Source organism: Schistocerca serialis, chromosome 3 (genome assembly GCF_023864345.2).
Source record: "Schistocerca serialis cubense isolate TAMUIC-IGC-003099 chromosome 3, iqSchSeri2.2, whole genome shotgun sequence".
In the NCBI taxonomy this organism is placed as follows: domain Eukaryota; kingdom Metazoa; phylum Arthropoda; class Insecta; order Orthoptera; family Acrididae; genus Schistocerca; species Schistocerca serialis.
This window is the reverse complement of record NC_064640.1, coordinates 113,066,099-113,093,157: the sequence shown is the minus strand read 5'-3', so window position 1 is coordinate 113,093,157 and position 27,059 is coordinate 113,066,099. Positions and strand designations below refer to the sequence as shown.

General features: G+C 38.6%; 1 protein-coding gene across 1 annotated transcript in view; it reads right to left on the bottom strand.

Annotated features, from left to right (window-relative positions):
• Positions 1 to 4,303: 4,303 nt before the first annotated feature.
• LOC126469800 (glycylpeptide N-tetradecanoyltransferase 2) overlaps positions 4,304 to 27,059 on the bottom strand; it is an 89,785-nt gene continuing 67,029 nt past the window's right edge. Inside the window, exons 10-12 of the mRNA XM_050097058.1 lie at positions 25,799 to 25,944; positions 17,011 to 17,148; positions 4,304 to 9,319 (exon numbers count right to left, since the gene is read on the bottom strand). Coding sequence (XP_049953015.1) covers positions 9,299 to 9,319; positions 17,011 to 17,148; positions 25,799 to 25,944 — 305 coding nt within the window. The 3' untranslated portion in view covers positions 4,304 to 9,298. The remainder of the gene's footprint in view (positions 9,320 to 17,010; positions 17,149 to 25,798; positions 25,945 to 27,059) is intronic.

The window sequence follows — 27,059 nt, the reverse complement described above, 5'->3', positions numbered from 1 at the left end:
GTTCGGATTTTCCCTGATTTCCCAGTTAAAAAATAAACTTTCTTCTGGGTGAAAACACTTTTTCTGTGTTAAGTGACAGTATATTTTCCCTCGGAACTGCAAAACTTGTCAATCCTTTGAATGATTATGGTTTTAGCATTTTACTCAGTTGATGAATATAAAGATTGTAATATGGCAGATTTGCTGTTTTAACATAGAGAAAGGTACCTCTGCCTGTAGTAGGACCTAAATTTGGAAAAACAATATCTAACATATAGGCATAATAAACCTATTTCAAGTGCTCTATATTTGTATCAATATCTTAGGATAACAACATAGTACTATGTATATGATAATGACATAATGTCATCAACATGAATACTCCCCGCTTAATATAAATTTGTATAATGTTTCCTTTTTTTTATTGTAAAATTAACAATATATAAAATTCCGAATGTGTGCTATTGTACTAACATTGTTATGAGAATATAAACATCTTTAAACTGTAATTGAACTTATTGACGAAGCCCATTGTATAAGAAAATACTGAACGGCTGATAAAGATTCTTATTCTTATACATAGGCTTAGAATTTCCCAGCACTTTAGAAAACAAAACTCTGGAAAAGATACATGTTTTGGAAATATCTTTGATGTGCAGCAACATGTACGCTGTGTATTTTCATATCACGAAGGTATACATTGGAAAAACCGCATGTTACTTTCCGAATAATTGAAATCGAGATTGTGATGCACTTTTGTAAGCCAGTCATAGCTCATGTCACATGATCTCGCTCACCGATATTCAGAGCATAGGACACATTATGTAGTCAGCCAACAGCAACGTCACCGAAATAGCATGAACACACAAACAGGGAATGTTAATAGTTTAAATTAATATACATAGTGTTGCTACAAGAAAAGCAAAGCTTTCACATAATATACTGGTCTCTAAGGTTAGTAAGCTGTATGAGTAGCTAAGCTTTCACATATAATGTTAATCTTTTCTGCACGTGCCGCACTTTAAGATATATCACACAAATCTGCCAGTGAAATTTTTAATAATGACATAAATGTCTGATCTTCAGGGTTTGAAAATCTTCTAAATAGCTTGTCATCAAAGAGTTGATTTTTAAATGAGTCAAACACTCTGTGAGTTAAGAAATTCATGGTACATTCTCGCACATAGTTCAACTTACGTTAAAGGATATTTACTTTGAAAGTAACATTTTTCAAACCACCATTCGCAATATTTTCCCGCGCCCTGTTAGAAAGAGATTCGTTTCAGCAGTTGCCAGAGAGCGCAGGTAACAGGCACCACCGCACTTGCGCAGCTACCATGACATAGGAAGCCCATATGTACGTACGTGTAAAACATTGAAAGAACATACATTATGTCATAAAAGAAACAAGACATCAGAGGATACTCCAAGAGCATCAGAATTTCAAGGAATCTACTAAAATGTGCACATTTAAAGTGCATACTTAAAGTGCACACTCATATGTCCAGATTCTCCTTGAAGTAGACCTCGACCTGATATTAAGCTTTTCAGTGTGGGTTTTGGGATGTGAATTTTCTTGGAGCACCAGCACTGTATTATATCGTGTTTGGTTCTTTATTATGGCATAATGCCATACATGCCAGAAGATGAAAACATGCACTTGAAATGCAGCGAACAGTTGAAACATTGTGGAATTCCACATTTCGTTTCAAATACATTGACTGCTTTGGCGGAAAAGGTTAATAAAAGTAAAATTTCAAACAGAAAAAAATAACTTCATTATTCTGCAAGGCAGTTAAAATCTGAAACTAAAAACATATGTTAGCCTTCCGTAATTATGTGAATGTATTTTAATTCACTTGATAGCCCCCGGCCACAGATATCCACTTTGTTTTCATTTGACGTGAGAGTAAACTAAGGGGAAACAGCAAAGTCACCAAATGTAAACACGGGTCGCATGGAGACTATCCACTAAAACTCAGACTGCTCTGCGCATCAGCCCCGGATCTACGATATTTGCTAACCGGGTCAATACTAAAAAATTGAAATTTTCAAAAATATGTTCATCCTGTACCACACATATTTCTGAAAAGTCTGAAACATAAAAGATGTGTGTTCGAGGAAATGTAAGTCATGTTATTTGGTCTTAAGTGTGCCAAAGTGGAGTGCCACGCCTCTTCATACAGCATTCTTCTATCGCACGTCACTGTATTTTGATCTGTGGAATTTAAACGTATATATTTTGTAATAGATACCATCAAACTATATTCAGGACAGTGGAAACTGAAATGTCCTGTGGTGCCTCTCCTGCTCCCAGTCTGTCAGTTTGACAGCCTGCCCCTCTTTAAAAAAAAAAATCTCTCAATTAATAGCAGATGGGATTATTTGTAATCAGGCGAACAAGAACTCTTCAGAAAATTTGCACTCTTTATTGCCCATTAGCTAATAACTTGCTGTTTTGTGTGACATAAAATTAAATATAGGATACATAAAACCAATAAAGACAAGGGACAAGCAAGAAAGTACACATTTCTTCAGTCCTTAGCTCCTAGCATTTTTTCTCTCTAATCTTGCTACAGCTTTACATGGCATGCTTTCCTTTCTGCAAAAGGATCTATTACCTCATCAAAGTTCAAACGTTTTGTTACATGAAAATCGAAATGTCGTTATCTAATACTAACAAGTTTTTAATACAAATAATACCCAAGACTGGCGTGGTCTCTTGATCTGATTACATCTATTTTGTCACTGTCTGCTAGATAAAACAAAATAGGCCTTTCTAATATTGAGGCAATTTTGTAACACACACCAAATAAACGAGACCGTTTTAGCACAAATGGTCATTTTTATAACACGTCAGAATATAATTCACAAAGTACCAATATCAGATGCCTATTTGGCCTACTACAAGCAGAAAGCTTTATGTTCGGAAGCGGTTCCTCATTTCATTCACACGCACCAGTTTCTCAAGCACGAGATCGAAAATTTTTCTCCTTCCTCGTTCTAACACACAGTCTTGCCAGCACCAATTCTGTAGCTATTCCTGACATTGTTAAAATTTATTCGCCGATTAACCTCACTAACCCTGCCAGAATCACAGGTTTAGTTATCCCGCAATTATTCTCCGGTTAGGCATTCTTACATGTTCGTACAACATTTTTTCCGCGTTACTTCCATCATAGAACTTAAGCGGCTGCTTGCCAGGGACTGTACAACTGGTCCTTACTAGTGCAGCAATCTGGCCAAAAATTTTCTGTCAAAATTTCATTTTCTTGGATATACTGAGAAGATAATATGTAATCTTTCTCGCCTGTTATTCCTGTCAGTTGTTTATCTCTATTCTGGTAGTCTGAATCTATGGATTTTGCTAGTAATTATAACAATGCTGCTCATTCACAAGCCCAATCAGCCACATAATCAGACAGCGATTGGCATTCATCCGTTCGGTTTTACTCCGCTCAGTTCGTATAGCCCCATCCCCTTTTGTCTGCGGAAAGTTTATTTCTAGATGAGACAAGGATTCCCCTGACACAGACATCACGTACACTATGCACGCATTCAAAAATCAACTTATGATTCAGTCAGAAATCTACTTAAAATGTGTTCAAAAATCAACAGGGATGCATTTCAAATCATACGAATAATCGATAGACCAGTACGCGCTGGATGCTAGGCACTTTGTGAAACAAGTTTTTTTTTTCCTCCTCAAGAATATGAATTTGGCGCACCCTTTTCCCGGTAGCATCTAGTTGCTTGCTGCGACTGCTTGCACAGCCAACAGCCACATTCCTGTAGCCAGGAGTGGGAGAATCTACTACTCAAATGTGATTCAACTATGCATGCGCATGAGCCCACTCGTAACTGCTAAAATCAATGTTTACATTAGAGTTGTGACTTCACGCTCATTGGGGGCAATTTGTTGTTCTGAGGCATTGCATCATCTTTCTAAAGCCTTGGACACATTTTGCTGTTGGCAGACACTTGCATGAGCACTGTGTGTCGTTGCTGTATATGGCGCATTTCCTTTGCAATTTAAGTTATTTTTGTTTTTTCTCTCATTCGGTTTTATTGTTGAAGGATTGTTCTGCAATAGCAGGATACAGTAATATCCTTTGTTAGAGTATCTGTTCTTACCAGTCAAAATTACGAAAATTTAAAAGAAAATTGAAACAATGAAAAATTCCTGGAATTCTAAAAAAATTTCCGGGTTTTTCCCGGATCTCCTGGGTGGTATATAATTATTATACAAACAAACACATTATCATGGTTCAGTTCTTAACTTCCAAGGTGAAACAACAGGTTCCATAAGTCAAGTGATGGACAATTTCTTTGGAATGTTTTAATATCAACAGAAAAACCCCATTTTGGTTAAGATGACAACTCTCTCAGTTCACTTTTTTATTCCAATGTACCTTACATTCAATTATTTAGTGTCTTTAGTAAATATACAGACCATACTGCTGTCCTCTATGCACACAATATGTACAAAAGCTGCATACAGAGTCTCAAACGAGGTATCACATTTAAAAAAACAACAACAATAACAACAAAAATTATGGCTGCACATTTTCATAGAAAAATTCAACTAACTTTATAGCAAAACTAGTATAGGTCACTTTCCTTATAATTTTGTATGACAAACAACATATGGATATTGAATGATAACCGAGAGCAGATAATTTTGCACTGGATTCCACAGAGAAACCCTTCTAAGGCACGTATCTACCACAATGGCAAAAAGAGCACAGAAAATTTATAAATTCTCTGCATGCTGACTGATATGTTTCACACACAAAATTCATTAAATTTGCAAATGAAATGCTTAATATTTCCACATTATGATTTTACAATAAACACAAATAAAGACACCAAAATTCACCTATTTGTTAACAGATACAATTGTGACTGGGTAACAAACACATTCATTGATTAATTACAAGTTTTTGCATTCGAAGTCTCCTACTTAAACACTAAAAAAAGGAAAAATGGGAAGGTAAACATGGAAATATTGCAAAGGGACCACGTTCTTCAATAAGAAACCCATAAGTTACTCTGCACAACATCACAAGTAATGAAAAGACTCTGGTGAAGATAAAGTAATGTAGTAAAGTGTAAGAGACTATCTGCTGACACAGAGTAGCAGTCAAGAGATGCCAAAAGTCAGAAACACACATATTATGTGATTAATTAATTCTGAAGAAGAGAGAGGGACAAAGGGAACATCAGAGTTCAGTGCCCCAATGAAACAGAGGTGATGAGACACTGAGCACTAGCTTACTTTGACAAGAATAAAGTGGGAAACGTTTCCATGATTTATGCCAATGAGCCACCCAAGCACTTGTCTTTAAGTATTTAACGGAATCACAGAAATCATATTTATTCATCTATCGCAAAATTATATCACAATGATTGGATGGAGATTTGCAATATCACTTCGCTCCAATGTGTGTTCCTGTAGCTGACTAACGTGCCATTTTGCTCCGTTTCCATGGCCAAAACTAAAGATTAAGGATCACTTATTTGAACACCACATTTTTCATAAATTATCACAAAAGTCGAATGCACAACTATACACAGGAACATTGCAAGTTTTCAGTATCTGGATAGAGCTTTTACTACGAGTAAATTATGCCCACATAGCAAGTAACTTTTCAATTGGATAATACAAATGTTATTAATCATTTCATTCTACACATTGGTTATTATGCAAGTGTAGCAATAAAAAATATATTGCATACATCCAAAAGGTGTGAAAAGTTGATTGTATGTACAAAGCTGCATACAGAGTACCGAACGAGGTATCACATTTGAGAAAACACAACAAAAATTATGGTTGCACATTTTCGTAGAAAAATTCAATAAACTTTATAGCTGAACTAGTACTGTATAGGTCACTTCGTTTATAATTTTGCATGATGAACACTGTATGGGTACTGAATGGTAACCAAGAGCAGGTAATTTTGCATTTGATTTCAGACAGAAACCCTCCTAAGGCACATATCTACCACAATGGCAAAAAGAGCATACATAATTTATAAATTCTCTGCATGCTCACTTATGTTTCACATACAAAATTCATTAAATTTGCAAATGAAGTGCTTAATATTGCCACATTTTTTATGATTTCACAGGTAAAAACAAATGATGACACAAAAATTTACTTATTTGTAAACACAGAAGATTGTGACTGGGTCAATAGAAATATGCTCATTATTGAATTACAAGTTTTGCATCCAACATTTCCAATTTAAACATTAAAACAGGAAAAATGGGAAGGCAAATATGGAAAGGTTGCAGAGGTACCAGGTTCAATAAGAAATCCATATGTCACTCTGTACAATATCACAAGTTTGAAAATAAGTGGTAAAGATAAAATATAGCACTGTGTAAAAGAGACTATCTGCTGATACAAACAACAGTCGTAAGATGTCATATGCAATGCATGGCACAGAAGTCAGAAACACATCTATTATGTGATTGATTAAATCCGAGAAAGAGACGGAGGGAACATCAAAGTTCAGTGCCCCTTTGAAATTAAGGTAATAAGTCACTTGGCACTATCATCCTAGCACTAGCTCAGAACAGAAAAGGAAATTTTTCCATGATTCATGCAAATGAACCATACAAGCATTTGCGTTAAGTACTCAATGGAATCACAGAAACCCTACTTATTCACCTATCCTGAGATTATCTCTCAATGACTGGATGATTGGATGCAGATATGCACCCTGAGTTATCCCCAGTGTGTGTTCCTGTAGTAGACCAATGTGCCATCTTGCTCAGTTTCCATGGACAAAACTAGAGCTTAGGAATCAATTATTTTAACACCACACTTTTCATAAAATATCACGAAAGCTGAATACACAACTATATACAGGAAAATTGTGTGTTTTAATTACTTGGATAGCTTTTACTATGAGCAAATTATGCCCACATGGGAAGTTACTTTGCGACTGAACAATACAAGCATTGTTCATTATTTCACTCTACATACCAGTTAATTAATATGTACGCGTGGCAATAAAAACTGTCATGTACTTCCAAAAAGTGTGAAAAAGTTGCTTATTAATAATGTTCACACAGCTGATATGTTGGTAGTTCAAAACTTTTCATAGGTATTTTAAAATTTTACTACATCATGGAAACTGTCATCAACTAAATTCAGAAATCTCTACTAACAAAGCATCAGCAGAAAGTCTGAAACATAGAAATGAACTTGCTCAGTAATTAATGAGTAAAACTGGCCATATCCCCATGGTACAAGAGACATTTGAGACCATAAATGAATATTAACAATGGCTACTATTCGGGAAGTATAAGGTTTTTTTGTAATATTTGGTTAACGTTTCATTTAGGAGTGCAACTGCATACAGGTAAAAGATTGTGGATTCTAGTAGGCAAAGAATGTAACTCAAATTTTAAAAAATTTTGGATTACTCTTCATTGTTACTGAAATTTAAGGAATTTGTATGAAGTTCAGTTGCCTGAGGACTACACATAAGTGTAAAGTGCTAAACAATTGTTGGTAAGTTTTGTTCTACCTACATAGCAACTCTGGGTAGAATATATGTTGATGTATTTGAGGAAGGCGTATGACCTTCGCATGAAAAACTTTCAACAAATTCTGCGCACACATGAAAGTTCGTATGAGAAAGAATTTCTTGCCTTCTATGTATAAAAATGGCGAGAAGCAGGTACATTATGTCTAAAGGAAATGGGGTAGCCAATGTTCACAAAAGGCAAGCACAATTTGAACAGACCGAAAAGTTATTGGCCACAGAATGTTGAGGTACCACTCCAGTACTATACAACTTCTACCTCAAGCACAATTTTAATGTCATGTGTGAACCCATAAATATTACGGTGTATGTGGTAATGATAATGTAGCAACAACATGGAAAGTTTTCTTCATACTGCACAAACTGAGATGTTGGATACTAATTTTTTATGTTGAAATAATTTGTTTTTCAAATCACTTTTCCATATACTCTTACACTCAATACGAAACACACACCATCAAGATAAAACACGCAACTCTAGCTGGCCACTGTTCTATGAACAGTATATAAACTTTTAATTGATGTAAACGCATGCGCCCGCGCATGCTCTCACACACCCGCGCATACATGGGCAATTGATTCAAAACTAACTTCTTAGAGTTCCTGTTAGCTCTGCCACCATATTCTCTCTTTATGGCCAAAATTCTATCATCTTTATTTTTATGACACTCTGATTTTGATAATCATTCAGATTTCATAATTAATGTTTATAATGAAATGTTAAGCCCTAGTTATAACAGTCAAAAATTTCTTGGAGATTTACAAACATTTATGCTTAATTTTTGATAGTGCACAATTGACAAATCCTGAAACTCTTCACGTACATTTTAGCACCGTACAAATGGTCAACTGTTAAAAGCTGAAAGTTCACTTAAAGAATGGTGATAAGTAAATAAGCTAATATTACTGAAGCAATTCAGAAACAATTTTCTGTATGAGAATGATAACATTACAAGAAGTGATTGAGAAATCTGGAAAAGTGTAGGTAGATGAGCAAACTCAACTCACACATGAAACATTTAAGATATTTTATATAGTAACAAATAACAAGTAAATTATTTAACTATCTACCACGCCCATTTCAACAATAATTTTGAAGTGTCAATAGCAAACAGGTCACGCATTCCAAATTATCATATTTTGTATTGTATACCACATTAGAACCTGTGAATACAAAGCTTAGAATTCTTTACCCGTTACTACTAATGCAGTCAACAACTGGCTGGATTAATAATTACATTTCTGGAACTATACAATTCTCTCCACGACAATAAATCATTTCCACTCTATTGGTTTACAGCTTTCAAAAAATGAAAATCATCAGACAGACATGCTAAGCTCTCTGCAAAATACTGAAGTGCCACAGCTTAATAACAGTCTTAATAGCTAATATAGGACTTTTGTGGACTGCCATTTACTTTTTTTGTTCACAAATATGCACTAATGGCAGTGCATCAGAAGATTCATCACAGCTTACGCTATTTCACTCAGCTTATGCATAAAGCAATCACAATATAATGAAAGAATGAGTGATTTAATGAATATTGACCTTTGTACTCTATGCATGAAGAAACATAAATTAAAAATTATATGCCTGTATTGTCCTTTAAGTTATATCAGCAAATGACTCGAAAGATCAGAAAAATAGATATTTATCACCATTATAAAATTTCTTATGCCATAAGATAGACATTTCAGACTCCTGGTAGCATGACTGCAGTCTGATCTGTCTCTGCCAAGCTGCTGATTGCACTTCTTAACTATTGTAACACTAAACCAATCTGTAAAAGACAAAAGGAAGAACACGTTACACAGCAGTGCACACTACATCACATGTAAGATACATCTGGTAGTAATCCCACACAACATATACTTAATTATATTAACTATGTAAACTAACATGAAAGACAAGAACAATAAAATTTTCTATTGAAATTATGAAGAAGGAGGAAAGAATGAATAATAATATTAAAGAAAACAACTAGTGAAGCAATGCAAATAAGACAGGACCCCAAGATATCAATTCAGGTACTTGTGACTAAGTACGAGATATTTATTGGGAGAAACAGGAAAGACAAAATATGTTGATTGATGAACAGGAATGCACCCTGAGCCCACATTCATGAAACTTACTTTCTTTTCTCTGTGTGAGGTTTCATTCCTTTCCCGCTAAAAAACAGGCAAGTTGAAAATTGGTTTAAAAAAAAAAAAATACAGAAACGGAGGTCCAAAACTAAAAATTAAATGGCCTTCACCATATTGCTTTGGCGGATAAAAAGCAAAACACAGTCGACAGCCCATGAGTCATTTGCTAAAACAGCTAATAAATCAGATGGCAAACCCCAGCGGGAACGTAAATGGTTAAGAAATAGGCATTCCATCTGAAAGTGGCAGACAGTTGTTACTTGGGTGCAATGTGTAGAAAGTGTTGGGGGTAGCGCCACTTAGCAAATGAGGAAGGTTGAAAAGGCAGTGACCAATACACATCCTAGTTAAAATGACCTACTCCTGGCGGGAGGGCCTAGAGGAGGTCGTCCCAGCCACTGGGAGAGGCCTAATAAGCCGGAGCTTATTCCTGTGAAGGGACTCGCAGGCTGAGGTATCAGGACTGCAGCCTTGGCAGCCGCCTCATTTCCTGAATGACTGACCTGACCAGGAACCCACACAAACATCCCACTGGCCCCACCAAGACTGAGCAAGTGACAGTTTTCCTGGACCTACTACACTAAGGGATGGGTGGAGTACAGTACACACAGACTTTGAAGGGTGCTGAGCGAGTCTGGGAGGAGGACACACTGAATGTACTCCATGGCCCAATATGAGGCGAGGAGCTCGGCTGTAAATACTAATCAGTGTGCCGGAAGCTAATATCGGAAGACAAGGGTGCCAATGACAAAGGCATACCCCACCCCACAGCCAGTCCGAGAGCCAACAGTGTATACACAAATACACTATTGGCCATTAAAATTGCTACACCAAGAAGAAAAAGAGATAATAAATGGGTATTAATTAGACAAATATATTGTACTAGAACTTACATGTGATTACATTTTCACGCAATTTGGGTGCATAGACCCTGAGAAATCAGTACCCAGAACAACCACCTCTGGCCGTAATAACGGCCTTGATACGCCTGGGCATTGAGTCAAACAGAGCTTGCATGGTGTGTATATGTACAGCTGCCAATGCAGCTTCAACACGATACCACAATTCATCAAGAGTAGTGACTGGCATATTGCGACGAGCCAGTTGCTCAGCCACCATTGACCAGACGTTTTCAGTTGGTGAGAGATCTACAGAATGTGCTGGCCAGGGCAGCAGTCGAACATTTTCTGTACCCAGAAAGACCCGTACAGGACCTGCAACATGCGGTCGTGCATTAACCTGCTGAAATGTAGGGTTACGCAGGGATCGAATGGAGGGTAGAGCCATGGGTTGTAACACATCTGAAATGTAGCGTCCACTGTTCAAAGTGCCGTCAATGCGAACAAGAGGTGACCGAGACATGTAACCAATGGCACCCCATACCATCGCGCCAGGCGATACGCCAGTAGGGCGATGACGAATACACGCTTTCAATGTGCGTTCACCGCTATGTCACCAAATATGGATGCGACCATCATGATGCTGTAAACAGAACCTGGATTCACGCGAAAAAATTATGTTTTGCCATTCGTGCACCCAGGTTCGTCGTTGAGTACACCGTCTCAGGTGCTCCTGTCTGTGATGCAGGGTCAAGGGTAACTGCAGCCATGGTCTTAGAGCTGATAGTCCATGCTACTGCAAACATCGTCCAAGTGTTCATGCAGATGGTTGTTGTCTTTCAAATGTCCCCATCTGTTGACTCAGGGATCGAGACGTGGCTGCATGATCCGTTACAGCCATGGGGATAAGATGCCTGTCATCTCGACTGCTAGTGATACGAGGCCGTTGGGATCCAGCACGGTGTTCTGTATTACCCTCCTGAACCCACCAATTCCATATTTTGCTAACAGTCATTGGATCTCGACTAACACGAGCAGCAGTGTCGCGATACGAAAACTGCAATCGCGATAGGCTACAATCCGACCTTTATCAAAGTCGGAAACGTGATGATACGCATTTCTCCTCCTTATACGAGGCATCGCAACAACGTTTCACCAGGCAATGCCGGTCAACTGTTGTTTGTGAATGCTCTGAAAAGCTAATCATTTGAGTATCACAGCATCTTCTTCCTGTTGGTTAAATTTCGCGTCTGTAGCACGTCATCTTCATGGTGTAGCAATTTTAATGGCCAGTGGTGTACTATCGCCGAGTTCCATGTAAAGGTCGTGAAACTGAAGGTCATACACAGAGGCTGGAGTAGTGTCTTTAGGAAGTGAATGAAGGCCAACGTTAACATGGGTCGCTTCACAAAGCCAAGGTGGTGAAGGGTTCACACCCACCAGAAAAGTTTCGGGTGGTGTACAGTTACGCCACCGTAGCAAGTGCTGAAAGCAGACTCCAAGAGGTAACAGAGAAGAGGGACACGACCCCTACTGACGATCAAAGGAATCACCAAAGAAGGTGGCATAGAATGGGTGGCCATGCATGGCAGACAAACAGCATGCATACCAGCTGAGGAGAAAATCATGGAGGTAGGACAGGAGTAGTTCAGCAGTTTTGGCATACAGACACTCAAATGAGTTAGTGTAAAAGGCACCAGAGGCCAAACAGATGCCACGATGGTGGATAGTGTTGTGACGGCGTAAGAGGGACAGACGTTCAGATGCATAAACAAAGCACCCGTAGTCTATTTCGAATGGACAAGGGACCAGTGCAAACTGAGGAGGGTGGTTCGATCTGCACCCAGGAAGTAACACTGATGACATGTAGGACACTGATGACTTGTAGGACACTGAGGGAACGTGTACAGTGGGCTGCCAGGTAAGACACATGGGAGGACCAAGAGCATTTCCTATAAAGCTTGAGCCCCAGGAATTTCGTAGTTTCAACGAACAGAAGGGCAACAAGCCCAAAATGTGAAGATGGTGTGAGAAACCACTTGCGTGACCAGAAATTAATACAAGCGGTTTTGTCAGTGGAAAAGCAAAAGTCATTGTCGATGCTTCAGGAGTAAAGACGATCAAAGACATTGCTGAAGACACTGCTCAGTGAGACAGGTCCACGGACAATTGCAACAGACGGCAAAACTGTCAACAAAAAGGGAGCTGGAGAGGCCCAGCAGGAGACAGGCCATTACAGCGTTAGTGGCGATAGCAAAGAGGGCGACACTCAGGATGGAACCCTGAGGCACACCGTTTTCCTAGATAAGGGTGTCCGACAAGGCAGGACCCCACACACACCTTGAAAACTCAATCTTTTAAAAATGCCTGAAAGAAACAGGGCAGGTGGCCACAGAAGCATCACGTGTAAAGAGTATGGAGGATACCCGTTCTCCAGCAGGTGTCTTAGACCTTCTCCAAATCGAAAAACACGACCACAGTCTGGGATTTCTGCAGAAAACCATTCATGACATGGGTGGACAAAGTGATGAGATGGTCAACTTCATAACGCCACGCTCTAAATCCACACTGTGCATTCATCAGTAAATGGTGGGACTCCATCCACCACACCAGCTGGGCATGAATCATACGTTGCATCACCTTGCAAATGCAGCTGGCAAGAGAGATGGGGTGGTAGCTAGAAGGAATGTTTTTATCCTTACCGGGCTTAGGTGTGAGTGCGATGGTGGCTTCACGTCAGCGTCCAGGAAATGTCCCCTCTGCCCAGATGTTGTTGTACATGTTAAGCAGAAAGTGCTTGCCTGCAGGAGAAAGGTGATGCAACATCTCAAAACGGTTGGTGGTGTGCACCGGTGAAATGGAGGACGACCGGGCCAAGGTACCACGTGATGACACCACCGAAGAGGATCTTCGAGTTGGCGAAGGAGAAGATCGTTTGCCTTTGGTAGACCTTTTCGAGCCTTTCTGGTTAGAGGAAGACTCGGGTGTTGTTTGGCTGGAGGGACGGAGGAAGTCTACATGGGAGTACTACTCCTGTCCTTTCCAGCCTACTGGTTGCGAAGCTGGTGGCTTCGCCCCTTGAGGTGAGACTTTGAGGGTTTTTTGCACAGCTGGATGGGGGATGGCAATGCTACCTTGACACTGGGTGGTTTCACAACCTCAGAACTGAATTTCAGGTCGCATGTCTGCATCATCATGTCCTTCATGGAGCAAAGGTAACAAGAACACAACTATAGGTGCCACACGGGAAAACACAGGGTTTGCGACTAGCCAGTAACTTGTGAGTGACTGGGTAAGGCACTTTTTCCTTCTCCCGGATCTCTTGGACAGCCCACTCATCAAGATACATGGGACAATCCCGGGAGGAGGCAGCATGGGCACCATTTCAGTTGATACAGCGGGGAGGAGACGGACTATCGCCCTCATGCACATCCTGCCACAGGTTACACATTCGGCTGGGTGTCGACAAGATGTTCTAGTGTGATTGAAACAATAACAGTGTTAACAGTACATCGGGTTCGGAATGTACGGCTGGACTGTGAATTTCATAGCCTGCTTTGATCCTCGACGGCAGCACCACTCTATCAAAGGTGAGGAGGAATATACATTTTTTGTGACAAAGGATGGCAATGACACCCTGATCAGAGAGGTAAGATTGGATTTCAGCCTCAGTTAGACCACTGCGCAGCCTAGTGTAAATCACACCACAGGAAGAATTCGAAGTTCTATGGACCTCGACACGAACAAGGTAGCCGTGAAGAAGCGAGGCAGCAAGCAGTTGTTGTGCTTGAGAATCAGAAGCAGTCTCCAAAAGCAAAGTGCCATTCCTAAACATGAGCAGGATTTCACAGGGCCAGCAACTGCATCAACACCTTTCTGAATAATAAATGGATTGACCATGGTGAAGGACTGACCATCTTCAGTATGCGAGACCACGAGGAACCATGGTGCAACAGGAAGGATCTTTGAATCATTAGCCCCATTACGTTTACGTTTTGTAGACATTGATTGGGAGGATGATTGACTCATTGCAAGAAAATCCCCCACGACTGCCAGCATCTCTGATGCCATGCTCCTTCAAACTGAGGGCTCCCTTGACAAGGGCGTGCACTCGTCTTAGGTGATTGTTCACAACTCAGGTCACACTTCCTGAACACCTGACGGGGACCAATTGGCAATTTGGGAAGGTTGCAGCTCAGGCAATCACCCCTCCCTCGGCCTGGCCTGTACCAGGGGGTACGTGCGAACCCTACCTGTTGACCCGGGGCTGGGAATTACACTTTAAGCATTACCCCGTCATCTGTTACATGCCAGATGCGTGGGCTGGCCTTCAGGAGTGCACAGGGAAAAAGGAGAAAAAGAGGAACCTCAAACGCTGAAATAGAGGAATGACAGGAGACAGGAAACAAAGAAAGGAAAAGGGAGCAAAAAACAAAGGTGAGACTGTTGTTACGTCAGTGACAGAAAATGCAGAACATTCCCAGTAACATCCCAGACAGGTTCCCCAAGGGAGGGAAAATAGAAGAGCAAGAGGATAGAAATGCAACATGGAAGGTAAAAAATGCTGCAAAGGCTGGGGGTTCGTGGTAGCCAAGCATGAACCCGCCAAAGAGTGGCGAGCCCCCTGGTCAGGTCTACCAAGGGGTAGGGTTCCTTTAAACATGAATCTGAAGACCTTGGAATAACTGTGCAAGTGGTGTGAAGACGTGCAATGCACATGCACAGCTGTTATATCAGTAACTTCACCATTAGCAGTGTATAACAGCGCTTTATTGTTCTACTCTGGAAAAGCTAACCTATATAGCATTCAGTCTTCTTTCTCTGCAGAGATACTTTCTGGACTGTTTGCAAAGCACTCACAGTTGTGCTGAATAAGAACATATTTTCCTGCACACTGCTGGGATACTTACTGGGTTGATTATTCATCAGCTGGTATGTGATGTGTGAGTAAATGCCTCAGATAAAAGAATAGCAGTGAACCAAGTTTGAATCTTAATCCAACATCAATATGTCAACCTGTCACAAAAGTGGTGCAGGGAAATGGTCGGTTATTCCATAGACAGATCTTTCTCACAAAAAATCAGTATCATCCAGAATTTGATGGTCTATGAAACTTCAGCAATACCACCTTTAACAAAGATTTAATCAACTTCACTGACAGCTATGTAAATTTCTGCCATCATCTTGGCAAGTGTTGCATGGAATTCTCAATGTAGAGAAATTAACATTGGGCAGGTGAGAACAGTCCTTCCAGCACACTCATCCAGCCAGCATCCTTTCTTCTGCAGGTGCTATCCCTCCACTGCCGACTGAAGACTTATTCCATACTTTCCTGTTTCACACAGTGCTGCACCACTGGGTACCACAGCATGCCACAAGGTTTCTTAATCTCATGAAGCCTTGTCTTTGGGGTCTCCAGAGTCTCCAGTAAATCTTATGACTCCATTTAATATGTCTGAAGGCAAACAATACACAGCACAATGTTTCCAAAGCATTTATACCCAATTAAAAATTAAATGAAGGAAATACCAAAAAAATGTGAATCTTCACATAGTAGGTGGAAGAAAGGGCCATAAATGGCAGAACAGAGAAGGTCAGTCTTTGCATAAAAACTTCATACTGTGAGAGGCTGAAAATAATGAGCTGGCCTGGACAAGTATATACAAAAATAAGTGAGGAAATCATCACATGAAAGGAGGAATAATATCAAAACACAACTGAGGTGTCATGACTGTATCTATAGCCACATGATATTTGCCCAATTTTTATATATTTCTCTACAGGTCAGTGCCAGTTCTGTACAGTAAGTGGTGGTCTGTTCTTACAGAAGTTTTTAGCCTTGTCCCTGGGATTTTCCACAATAATAGTTAACTTTGAAGACAATCTGCAACTAAACACTTTAAATAAGTTAAATATAAGAATAAGTTACTCTTAAAATGAATAACTGTTATTTTAACAGTTCATAGAAGAGAAATGAGAGTTTGCTTGTAAAGTTTAGTTACATTAGAAATAAGCTCACTGATTATATAAAGAATAAACGCAAAAATATTTTCTCATTGTGTATATATACAGTCATGATTTATTAGAAAAAAGTTGGAATTATTTTGAGCAGAGGGTTTAAGTGGGAAAATGTACTTGATTGTATTTATTCAAAAGTCTACAACATAAACTATTATAACTAAAATGCTTCTGCTCTTTCTCAAGAATAAAAGTAGTTCTTAAAAACACCAAATTGTGTATGCACAAGAAAGATTTCTGTGTTGTTAACATACTAAGTGAAACAACGCCTGCATCAAATTCTACTGGAAATTAAAATGCATCATGAAACTTAATTCCCTCATATCAAATTCCTCTTTAAACTGATTTTTTAAAATCTTGCACTATTTCTTCAATGAATACTGTATATCCAATTTCCTAAATTATGTGAACATTACAAAATAATTACTTAACCAAACCATGCCTATTAACTATGTATTTTGAAATTATACCTTGTTTGGTTCCATTGGTGGACAGCGCCAATTGTACAAATAATATTGTAGGTTTCCATCCCCAATTCCAAACTTCAGAGCTTCCAGGAATTCCTTGTTTTCCATTAAATTTAGAGCATTGAAGACATCAAAACCCCCCTGAGAAAAAAAAAAAAAAATTGTCCAATTTCATTAATAGACTTCCAATAAATTAGCAATCTGTAATATTTAATGTGCCTCATAGTTATAATGGGACACAGTTGTTCACTTGGGTTTACACATTCCAAAATGTCTAAGGAATCTGCTAGTTCTTAGGCACAATTATATGGCCATAGCACAAAAAAATAGAGTAGACAGTAGCTGCACAATCTGTCAAATATAACAGTGCCATGAATAATTGCTCAATATATTTTACATCATAATACAGAACCTCACCATCCATGAAATCTTCACTGCTCAAACAAATATTTGTATCTGTGAGGCATTCATCTAAATCTACACTCTAAGTCACCTTATGATGTGGCAAAACTTACTTCAAGAACCAGCATAATTTTTCTCTTTCATACATTGTAATTTTAAGTGGTCGCGGGCTCAAGTTGACAGGAAAAGGTGAGAAAAGGTATGTAGCATCTAAGAGAACAACTACTCTCCTTTAGTTCTTTCCACATTTAGGTCATCCTTTTCTCAGAGGCTATTATTAACAAAGGGGACATCAACTAATTTAAAATGTGTTACTTGCAAACACATGAACAGACGTACGTCCTGTACTAGAGGTCTGACTTCATACGTGCAATCAACCCATTTACATTCTACCACCCAATGGGAGCTATCTTATCCATGTGGTCTTTTACTTTTTTTGCCTGTATCTTCTGACCAGGGTGGGGATGTTGTGACATAAAAGATTTGTTGAATGGGCTTACTGGATCCCTTGGACAAATTTCAATGCCCCTAATGCTCAGTACTTCCACCTGCATCAGGCTAGTCCTGTAATCCGCTGAATTACAGACCCACATAACTGACATCACTTTGCAGTAGGATTTTGGAACACACACTGTGTTCAAACATAACAAATTATCTTGAAGAAAACAATCTATTGACAAATAGCCAGCAAATGTTCAGATAACATCTTTCTTGTGAAACATAAATAGTTCTTAATTCATATGATGTAATAAGTTCTATCAACATGGGATGGTCTCAAAGTGACTCCATATTTGTAGATCTCCAGAAGGCTTTTGACACTGCTCCTCACAAGCAACTTCTAATCACATTGCATCCCTATGAAGTATCTCAGTTGTGTCACTGGATTCACAATTTCCTATCACACAGTAATTCATGGTAGTAGATGGAAAGCCATCATGTAAAACGGAACTGATATCTGGCGTATCTCAATGAAGCCATTCCTAATCTATATAAACGATTTACGGGACAACCTGAGGAGTGCTCTCAGATGGCCAGGAACTGATGCTGTCATTTACTGCCTCTTCAAGTCGTAAGAATAAGAAACCAATTAAATAATAATTTAGGCAAGACATATATAGTGCAAAAAGTGGCAACTGACTATAGATAATGAGAAGCGTGAAGTGATCCATGCGATTACAAAAAGAATCCACCAAATTTTGGATACACGACGAATCACACAAATCTAAAGGCTGTCTATCGAACTAAAATCTAAGAATTTCCTTTACCTTAAATTGCAGCTAAACATAAAATAAAGGAAAGGCTACCACTAACTCATAGCAGATTGATGCCTGGAGCACAGAAACACATACCAGGAAACAGCATTCACACTAACTTTAAGAGTACTACCTCTTTCCCTAGCAACAGTATGGGCACGCGCGCGCGCGCACACACACACACACACACACACACACACACACACACACACACGCACGCACGCACACACACACAAAATGCAACTGGTTTACTAAAGTGACTGCCTACACTGCAATTGCCCGTCTTCTTCTGGAGTATTGCTACGTGGTATGGAATCCACATCAAACAGGGTTGGTGTAGATCATTTATAGAGCTCAAATAAGAGCAGCTCGTTTTGTATTACTATGAAATACTGGAGTGTGTGTCATGGATAGAATACAGAGTTGGGCTGGTAACTGTTAAAACAAAGATGCTCCTTGTTGTAATAGGATCTTTTCCACAAAATTTCAATTATCAACTTCTTCCTCTGAATACAAAAATATATTGCTGGTGAAAGTATTTTGTTGGTGTCCACCTACATAGGCTGAAATGTTCATTGTAAGAAAGTAATCAGACCTCACACAGGAAGATTTGTGTGTCCACTTTTCCTGCATGCTGTTCGAGAGTGCAATAGTAGAGAAATAGCTTTAAGGTGGTCCAGTGAACCCTCTTCCTGGCAAGTAATTGTGAATTGCAGAGTAGTCACATAGAAACGCGCACCTTGGCTAACTGAACGACTAAAACAGCTCAGGAATCTCAGAGACGCTGCATATCAAGCATACAAACAAGATATTACTATCCTAGTTCAGTGAAGTTCTTCAGTCAGTTGCCCCATAGCTAAATATACATGATATGACAACTACTGAATTACCACAATCAGAAATTCATTTAGTTGTGAATTTTATGGAATTATTGCAACTATCTCACTTGAGTTACCCGTTTCTTTTCCCTTACAGAGTGACATCTGATTGCATTTTGAGAAATAATTTCAGTCTGTGAACACAATAGAAGCCAATAATGCTACTTCCACATTCAATGCAGCCAATATGTTTAATTTATGAAATAAACATTGTTATATGTAATTATATACTGATGGAATCACAGTTCACACATTAAAATTGCTTTTTTCCTCAAGTTTCCTAAAAACTACTTTCCCTGGTTTTTTCCCCTGAGCACTGGAAGCAGGGACTAGTTAAGGCACTACCTAAGTGGGACGGAGCCAAAGCACCCTCTGAATACCAACCTATTTGCATTCTTCCTGCACTGCCCAAGGCCTTGGACAGCTAGCAAACCACCTAACCACAAACAACCTACTGGACGAATACCAATTAGGTTTCCATAAACAATGCAGCACAATCTCTGCCTTAATTGACCAAAAATGTCAATTTTTGATTTATTTTTTATTTGTTAGTGTAACTCATGGACAATAAGTTCCCAAAAGTTTCAATGTTGAAATCGCATCCGAAGTGCCTGAAAATTAATTAAAAGTGTGACGCAGCCTCCCTGCCACGCCCACATTTTGAAGCAGCACTTCAATACCAGCTCAGTGAACAATGATTCTGTGTATGACTTTCAACCAAACGTGTGCGGGATACATCTAGAAGGCTGTGATACATACTCTTCGGTTTTATAAATCATCTTTGGCTGATCCTGCACTTCTCAGAAAGTGTATTCAAGGCAAAATCCAAATGAGTCTCTAAATTCACTCATATGGAAATGATGCCCTAAAAACACATTTGCATCTGCTACAGTTGTCAAAATTGCAACTTATGGTGCAGTTATTGTATTTAATGATGGGAACGTCGGAGGATGAAGGTATTAGAAAGAATGGGCTTCAAGATAGGAAATTTTACTCAAGACATCCTGAGAAAAATGATTTACAGCACGTCTCTGCAGCTGAAAAGTTGAAGACCTGGTACAGGAAAGAAGATAAACAAGGAACCAGAAATGAAGCCCTGAAGGGAAATTCAACCTAGAGCACAAATGTGGTGCCTTTTGAAGTAGTGACATAAGGGAAAAAAAGTTACTTTTAACTTTATATTGCGTTTCCTGAAAAGTTTGTTTTTTACGTAACTTTTCCTCGGATTCTATGAATGCTAGAATTATGAAGTTTTGTACACATATTTCTGTAAATCTAATAAACGCTGTCTCAAGAGTAAATTTTGAAATTCTGATTGCAAGCTGAGATATAGGGCAAAACGCTTGGAATTTTGCATGAATTTAAAATTGTACTTCTGGAATTATAATTAAAAATTTATGAAAATTCTCCTATTCGACCTATTCCAAAAACCTCATGAGAGAAGATTAAACACAAAGAGATGAAACAGAAAATTTTTTGTAGAAATCTCTTTAATACTTTCTGAGAAAAAGGAACATACATTATTTTTTGAAAATAAAACTTAAAATTTCATTAAAAAAAGTTGAATATATATAATCAAAGGATTTTATATGTAAATGTGTTACTTTCATGTAAAATGTGGTGCAAAATTTAATTGCCATTTCTAAAAAATTGTGGATTTGGTTAATTTTTGAAACAGTGTGCGTTTTTCATCAACGTCCCCCCTTAATAAAGATAATAGATGATCTGAAGCTTGCAGCAGCTGTACAAGAGGCTACTATCATGTGTTTCTTAGATTTCAGCAAAGCTTGTGACACTCTTCACTTCCACATTTTACTTGCCCAACTTAACAGCCTAAGTTTCTTGTCAAGTTCAGTTCAATGATTTTGCTCATACTTGATGTCTCACCAGCAGTGCGTCATGTCTGGCACCATAAAGTAGCAATGTATGCAAACAGTATCAGGTGTCCCACAGAGTTCAGTATTGGGTTCTATACCCATAACTGTATGTCAATGTGACATTAATTTTGTCCTACTACAAATACTGTATGTACACTTGTGGCCTCCAGTTGTATCTCAGTGTGAAACCAATAAACATGATGATAGTTATCAACAATCTCAATGCCAATGTGTTTGCACTATCAAAATGGGCACAAGACATAGGTTAAAGTTCAACCCAACCAAAACCCAAGCAGTACTGGTTAGCCATTCAAGGCTCATTAGCCCGAATTATTGGTAATCCCTAAAATCTTTAACCCCAAATGAGACAAATATCAACCTCTCCTTCAACAAAGAATATCTAGGAGTAATAGATAAAAATCTAAATTGAACTGAGCACATAGCTGCAATGTGCAAGAAGACATCAGCATCTCTCCATGCCCAACAAATATACTAAAAGCTCTTCCCTCTTCGCCTGAGGAAAAAAAAAAAAGAAAACTTTCAGAAATATTTATACTTCTGATTATTGATTACAGTTATATTCTCCTGTGAGGCCTTTCTCATGAAGGCTCAATGTGCCTGGAATTGGCTATGAATGCCTGTGTTTGTTATTTATGCAATGTTCAGCTGATTGTATTATGAATAGCTATCTTGGCTGTGTGTAGACAAGCACAGAGATTTCTGTGCCCTCTGTCTACTCTACTGTCCTATCAACATACACTGCCCCCATCTTTCTCCTCAACCATAACATTCTTGTCTGAACAACATGGCAGAAACACCTGTTCTCATGAGAGCAAAATCCTTTCAGTCCCACTCCATTGTTCAGCCACCTTCTTGAAATTCTTCTCAATAGCAGGAACCAGACTCTGGAATAGCCTCCCTCAGTACACAGGGTGTTCAGAAATTATCATTAAAAAATTCTAGGATTTGTATAGGGGAGTGAGTACATAATACTTTGAATAAGAACCCATGTCTGGAAATGTCATGCAACAGTGCTACAGAGCATCAAAGTTATGATTCCAATGCCTGTAAAAGTATGTATATACATTGTGATTCCCTGATGATTGTAAGAACCAGGAGGCACATATGGTTTATCAAATGACATAGATGCAGTGAGCATTAAACCCCATGGCAACCTTTGCATCATCTCAATCTCTTACATTAATTCTTCCTATTTTAAAAATTGCCTTCTGGAAATCTAGGAATACAACATCGAACTAGGCGCCATACACCTTCGGAATTTCATGCAAGCAAAGAGTGAGGTGACTTTGACAAGACTGCTGCTTGAAATCCACAACTGTAGTGTCGCATGCACCACAAACCTACACTAACAAAATTATGAACTGCACGTCATTAAAACAAGAAAATAAAAACAATTCCTTGTGTCCTTTAGATGACAATAATACTAAACACTCTCAGAAAAATAAAAACACAAGCTACTGGAGAAGCACACACATTGAGCACGAAACCATTGCAAACTAGGAAGAAGCCCAAATGTAAGGCCTTTAAATTAATGTCAGAAATTAAAAATCACTGTAGTATCTACTACTGGAAAATTTGGGAGTAGATTTGTTATACAGAAGTAAGGTAAGCACAAGTTCAGATAAATGTCCTGATGAAGTTGAATCCAATTAGAATATGCCAGTCATTAAACATTTAAAAAAGTGTTTTTAGGCAACACATGAAGAGAGAAGATGAAATCATCAATGTTTCCATTGTTAAAATCCTTTCTTTTATAATTTGAGCTTCAGTAACTGAAACACATTAGTCAAAATTAAGATGACATGAATCAGAAGGAATGTTTTCTTGATCAGTCTGTTACTGTGCACAGCATAGTGTTAGTAACTGAAATGTAAGCCTTTCCACCTTCAGTAACTGTTGACACACTAATTCCCTTTTGTGCATCTACTTCTGATAAAGCAATTTCAGATAAATCTGAGCCATAAATACTAAAAACATCGTTTTTAAATTTGAATTTGGGTGTTGGAGGGGATGGTAGAAAGGAGAAAGGGGTGCGAGAGTGAGGAAGAGAGGCAGCTGTGACATCTTTATCTGGATAAAGTCGTTCAGGCACCGGCTTGAAATCCATATGGCTGAATGGATTGATAATTACTGAAATAAATTGTGCTTTTATAAAACCACCGATTCATTGTTCCATACAGATTAACATAATTACATTTGTGATAACTGGTTTTGTTGTTGTTGAGAGCATAAAAACTTCTGCCTGAATAACTTTCCAAATATATCAGAGCAACAATCCATAAGCCTAAAACACTTAGTTGTGCAACAAAGTGTGGTACACCCACATAGCTACTTCCCTTGCTAGTTTCTTTTTCACATCTATAACTCTTCTCACCAATTCATAGTTATCAAAGCCTTAACAATGCATTTTTAACAGCAGCTTCAAGAATGAATCTTTCCTTTCACATCCGATAATGTGCCATTTTGAAACTTCGTGGTAGCTTAAAACTGTGCAATGGACCGAGATTTGATACTGGCGTTGAGTCTTGGTATGGCACACAGTTCTGATCTGTGAGGGCATTTCAACTTCATGTTGTTTGACTTCACACACGTTACAATGATGATTCAGTTTTCTGTGTCCACAAGCTGTACAGTCAACATTTACACCTTGTCTATGGACAGTTTTTTGTGCAATAATTTACTATTTAATCTGCACTCATATTTTCCCATGACACCATAATTGTATCACCTTTTATCAAAGTAACAGCTGTAAGAACTCGAACTAACAGCACATTTGCACATTTACTGTAATACATCATATAATACATACAAGTAACAATACAGTTGTGGCAGCTGAACATGGACAACAGAACACATCACACTGTTTATGGGACTGCCACAATTACAAGTTTTCAGTATTATGTATGTAGATCTAAGTGTGGCACAGTTTAATTTTTCGAGAAAATTCAGCCAACATTTTTAAATTCTTGCAATAACTGAAATAATTCAAGGGAAATTAGCCAATTGTTCTGAAAGAACAGGCATACAAACTGGTAAATGCAACATTCAATGTTGATTTTTGGTTAGAGGGTTTGGCAGGGGGGTGGAAGAGGGGGGGGGGGGGGAGGGGGAAGTGATCCCACTGTAAGATCAAGCAGACACAGTACCTTCATTTCGATAGCTCCACACTAACGTCTCTCCAATATGGTCTAACCACCCTTAGACAACAAATCTGCAGTGATCACTGATCTCTTGCCCAGTATGCTGAAGATCCACGGCCTTCACAGACAAGCACCAACCTCCAAACCTAGTCTACAAACTGATCTCCTAATACATGCCCATAATCCTCAAATCATCCTCATAAACCAGATGCAAATGAGCTCCCTTCTTTCACTATCCAATAACACCCTGAAACACATTCTTTGCAAGGGCTTCACCTACCTATCATCATGCCTGGAAATGAGGAGCATCCTTCCCACAATTGTTACCACCTCTCAAAGTGGTATTCTGCCATTCACTGAATCTATGAAATACACTGGTCTGCCACACGAGTAATATTCCTGTGGAGAGCCTACACCAACCCCACCATCTCCTTTGCTTCGTGTAGCACACTCAATTGTCTTTGCCTGCATCAGTGCAAGCCACCTGGTGCCACATTCATACCCTTCCCTTGTGGCCTCTTTCTCTCTGTCATAAGATACCCTATTCCTTCACTCTTCTTTCCACTCTTTGCCTTCTTTTTCCTCTCAGCTCAGCGTACCTGAGAAGCCCTCAAACAAAAGAAGCTGCAGCACTGACAATGCAGACATGCATATATGGATGTGTGTTTTATTTTAGTTAGCTCTTAAGAATAATGTTGTCCAAAAGGTTAGCAACAGTTTCAGTTTTCCGTATGTGCCTGCCAACTGCTCAATGTCACAACTTTACGGGGAGTACAGGTTAATTCTTACATGGTCAAATTTATGTACCAGTAATGGCACTATTTCTTCTTGATAAAGAGCCTTTTTTTGTTGTTTATTTTAATTTACTGTAAGAATTAACCTGTGTTTTCACACAGCAACACTCTCACAATGTCAATTCTTGACAAAATATTACGGGGAGTGGGTGCCTTTATTTCTTGTCGTTCTTGCATTCCAAACAGGGCTTTCCAGTGCCACATCTGCACAAATAATCATGATGAACACACTGTTTTGAATTTATGTATCATTATTACCACCTTATACAAATTCCAACCGGACTGATGAGAACAATAAGAAATGGACCAAATTTTAGTATCTGGAGCATCGGTCAAAGAAATACCTTTGCTGTTGATTTATTGCAAATAGTTAATTTACTTAGCATCTATATAAGATAAAAATTAGGTACACAATATTTAACTTACATTCTTTGCTGAGACCAGAGCATCTCCCATTAACTCTACCCACGGAGTCTTGGTAGAAACATTGTAAAAAGAATATGCAGCTTTCAAAGTTTTGTGCAATGGATGATGCATCACTGTAGATGGCAGTGTGTAAAAGCTAACAAAATCTTGAAAAAAGAAAAGAAAAATGAAGTTAAAATTTTATTGAGAGGTAAGTGGAAGTAAATTGAAAGAATGTTGAGAATTTACTACTTATTACACTTACATATTAAAGATAGTCGCAATACAATTGTAGATATGAAAAACGGCAAGGAATACACACATGCTGCAAGATTACAGTCTTAATGCTAATTAAATATAGTGGAGTGTTGAAAATTAATTTGTCCATAATAATGTTCATTGACTGGTTAACAACTACATACGCTTGTTCCACTGCATAACTGTGTATCAAATTGAGCCAATCAAGATAAATTGCAGCACTCAATAGCATTAATATCTACTAAATTAAGTCAAATCATGATATGATAAAAAGGACAAATATTACATTTAACAAAAAATAATGCAAGGGGAAGTGGGTGTGACTTGGCAGCTAAGTTCGGACTTCTAATTCTAAAGGTCCAAAGTTCAACGTTGAGTCAGTCTTAGGATTGTGTGTGACTATTTCTTTCACTTCACCATGGTTCAGAGCCCATGTTGAACTGTAGGTCTCCCTATAATTAGCTGGTTACGTCAGTTCAACGGTCTGAGGAAGGCAATGGCATACCACCTACAATAGGAACATGCCTCACAAAGTACTGTGGTGTTCAAACCAACCTTTGAGCTGATAACAGCTTTACTAACTTAAAGGAAGTATTATTAGTGTCCCACTGGTGGCAAGGTGATTACAACAGAAACTCTTCCTTTTTTCTGATAAAAGATTGAAGCTCTTGGTACAGCATGGTCAGACAGAATACATGCTTGCTTCAGGAAGGATAGAGAAGAATATCGGTCAAGACCTTTTTCAAGGAATCATTACAGGATTTGTCTGAAATGGTTTACGCAAATACAAGAAAATCTAAATCAGATTAGTCAAACAGGGAAGGGTGTGTCTAAATACAAATCTAGTATCTTGAACACTATGGCAGCTTGCTTGACCATCAACAGTTAACAAGAAAACCATTAGCTAATAAGTGGTCCAGCATAATTTATGAAGATGAAACCTTGTTGCTATTTCTCATAAACATATACAGCACATGTGGAAAACTGCAGCCACCTACAAGGCAGCGAAAGCTATTTCATACAA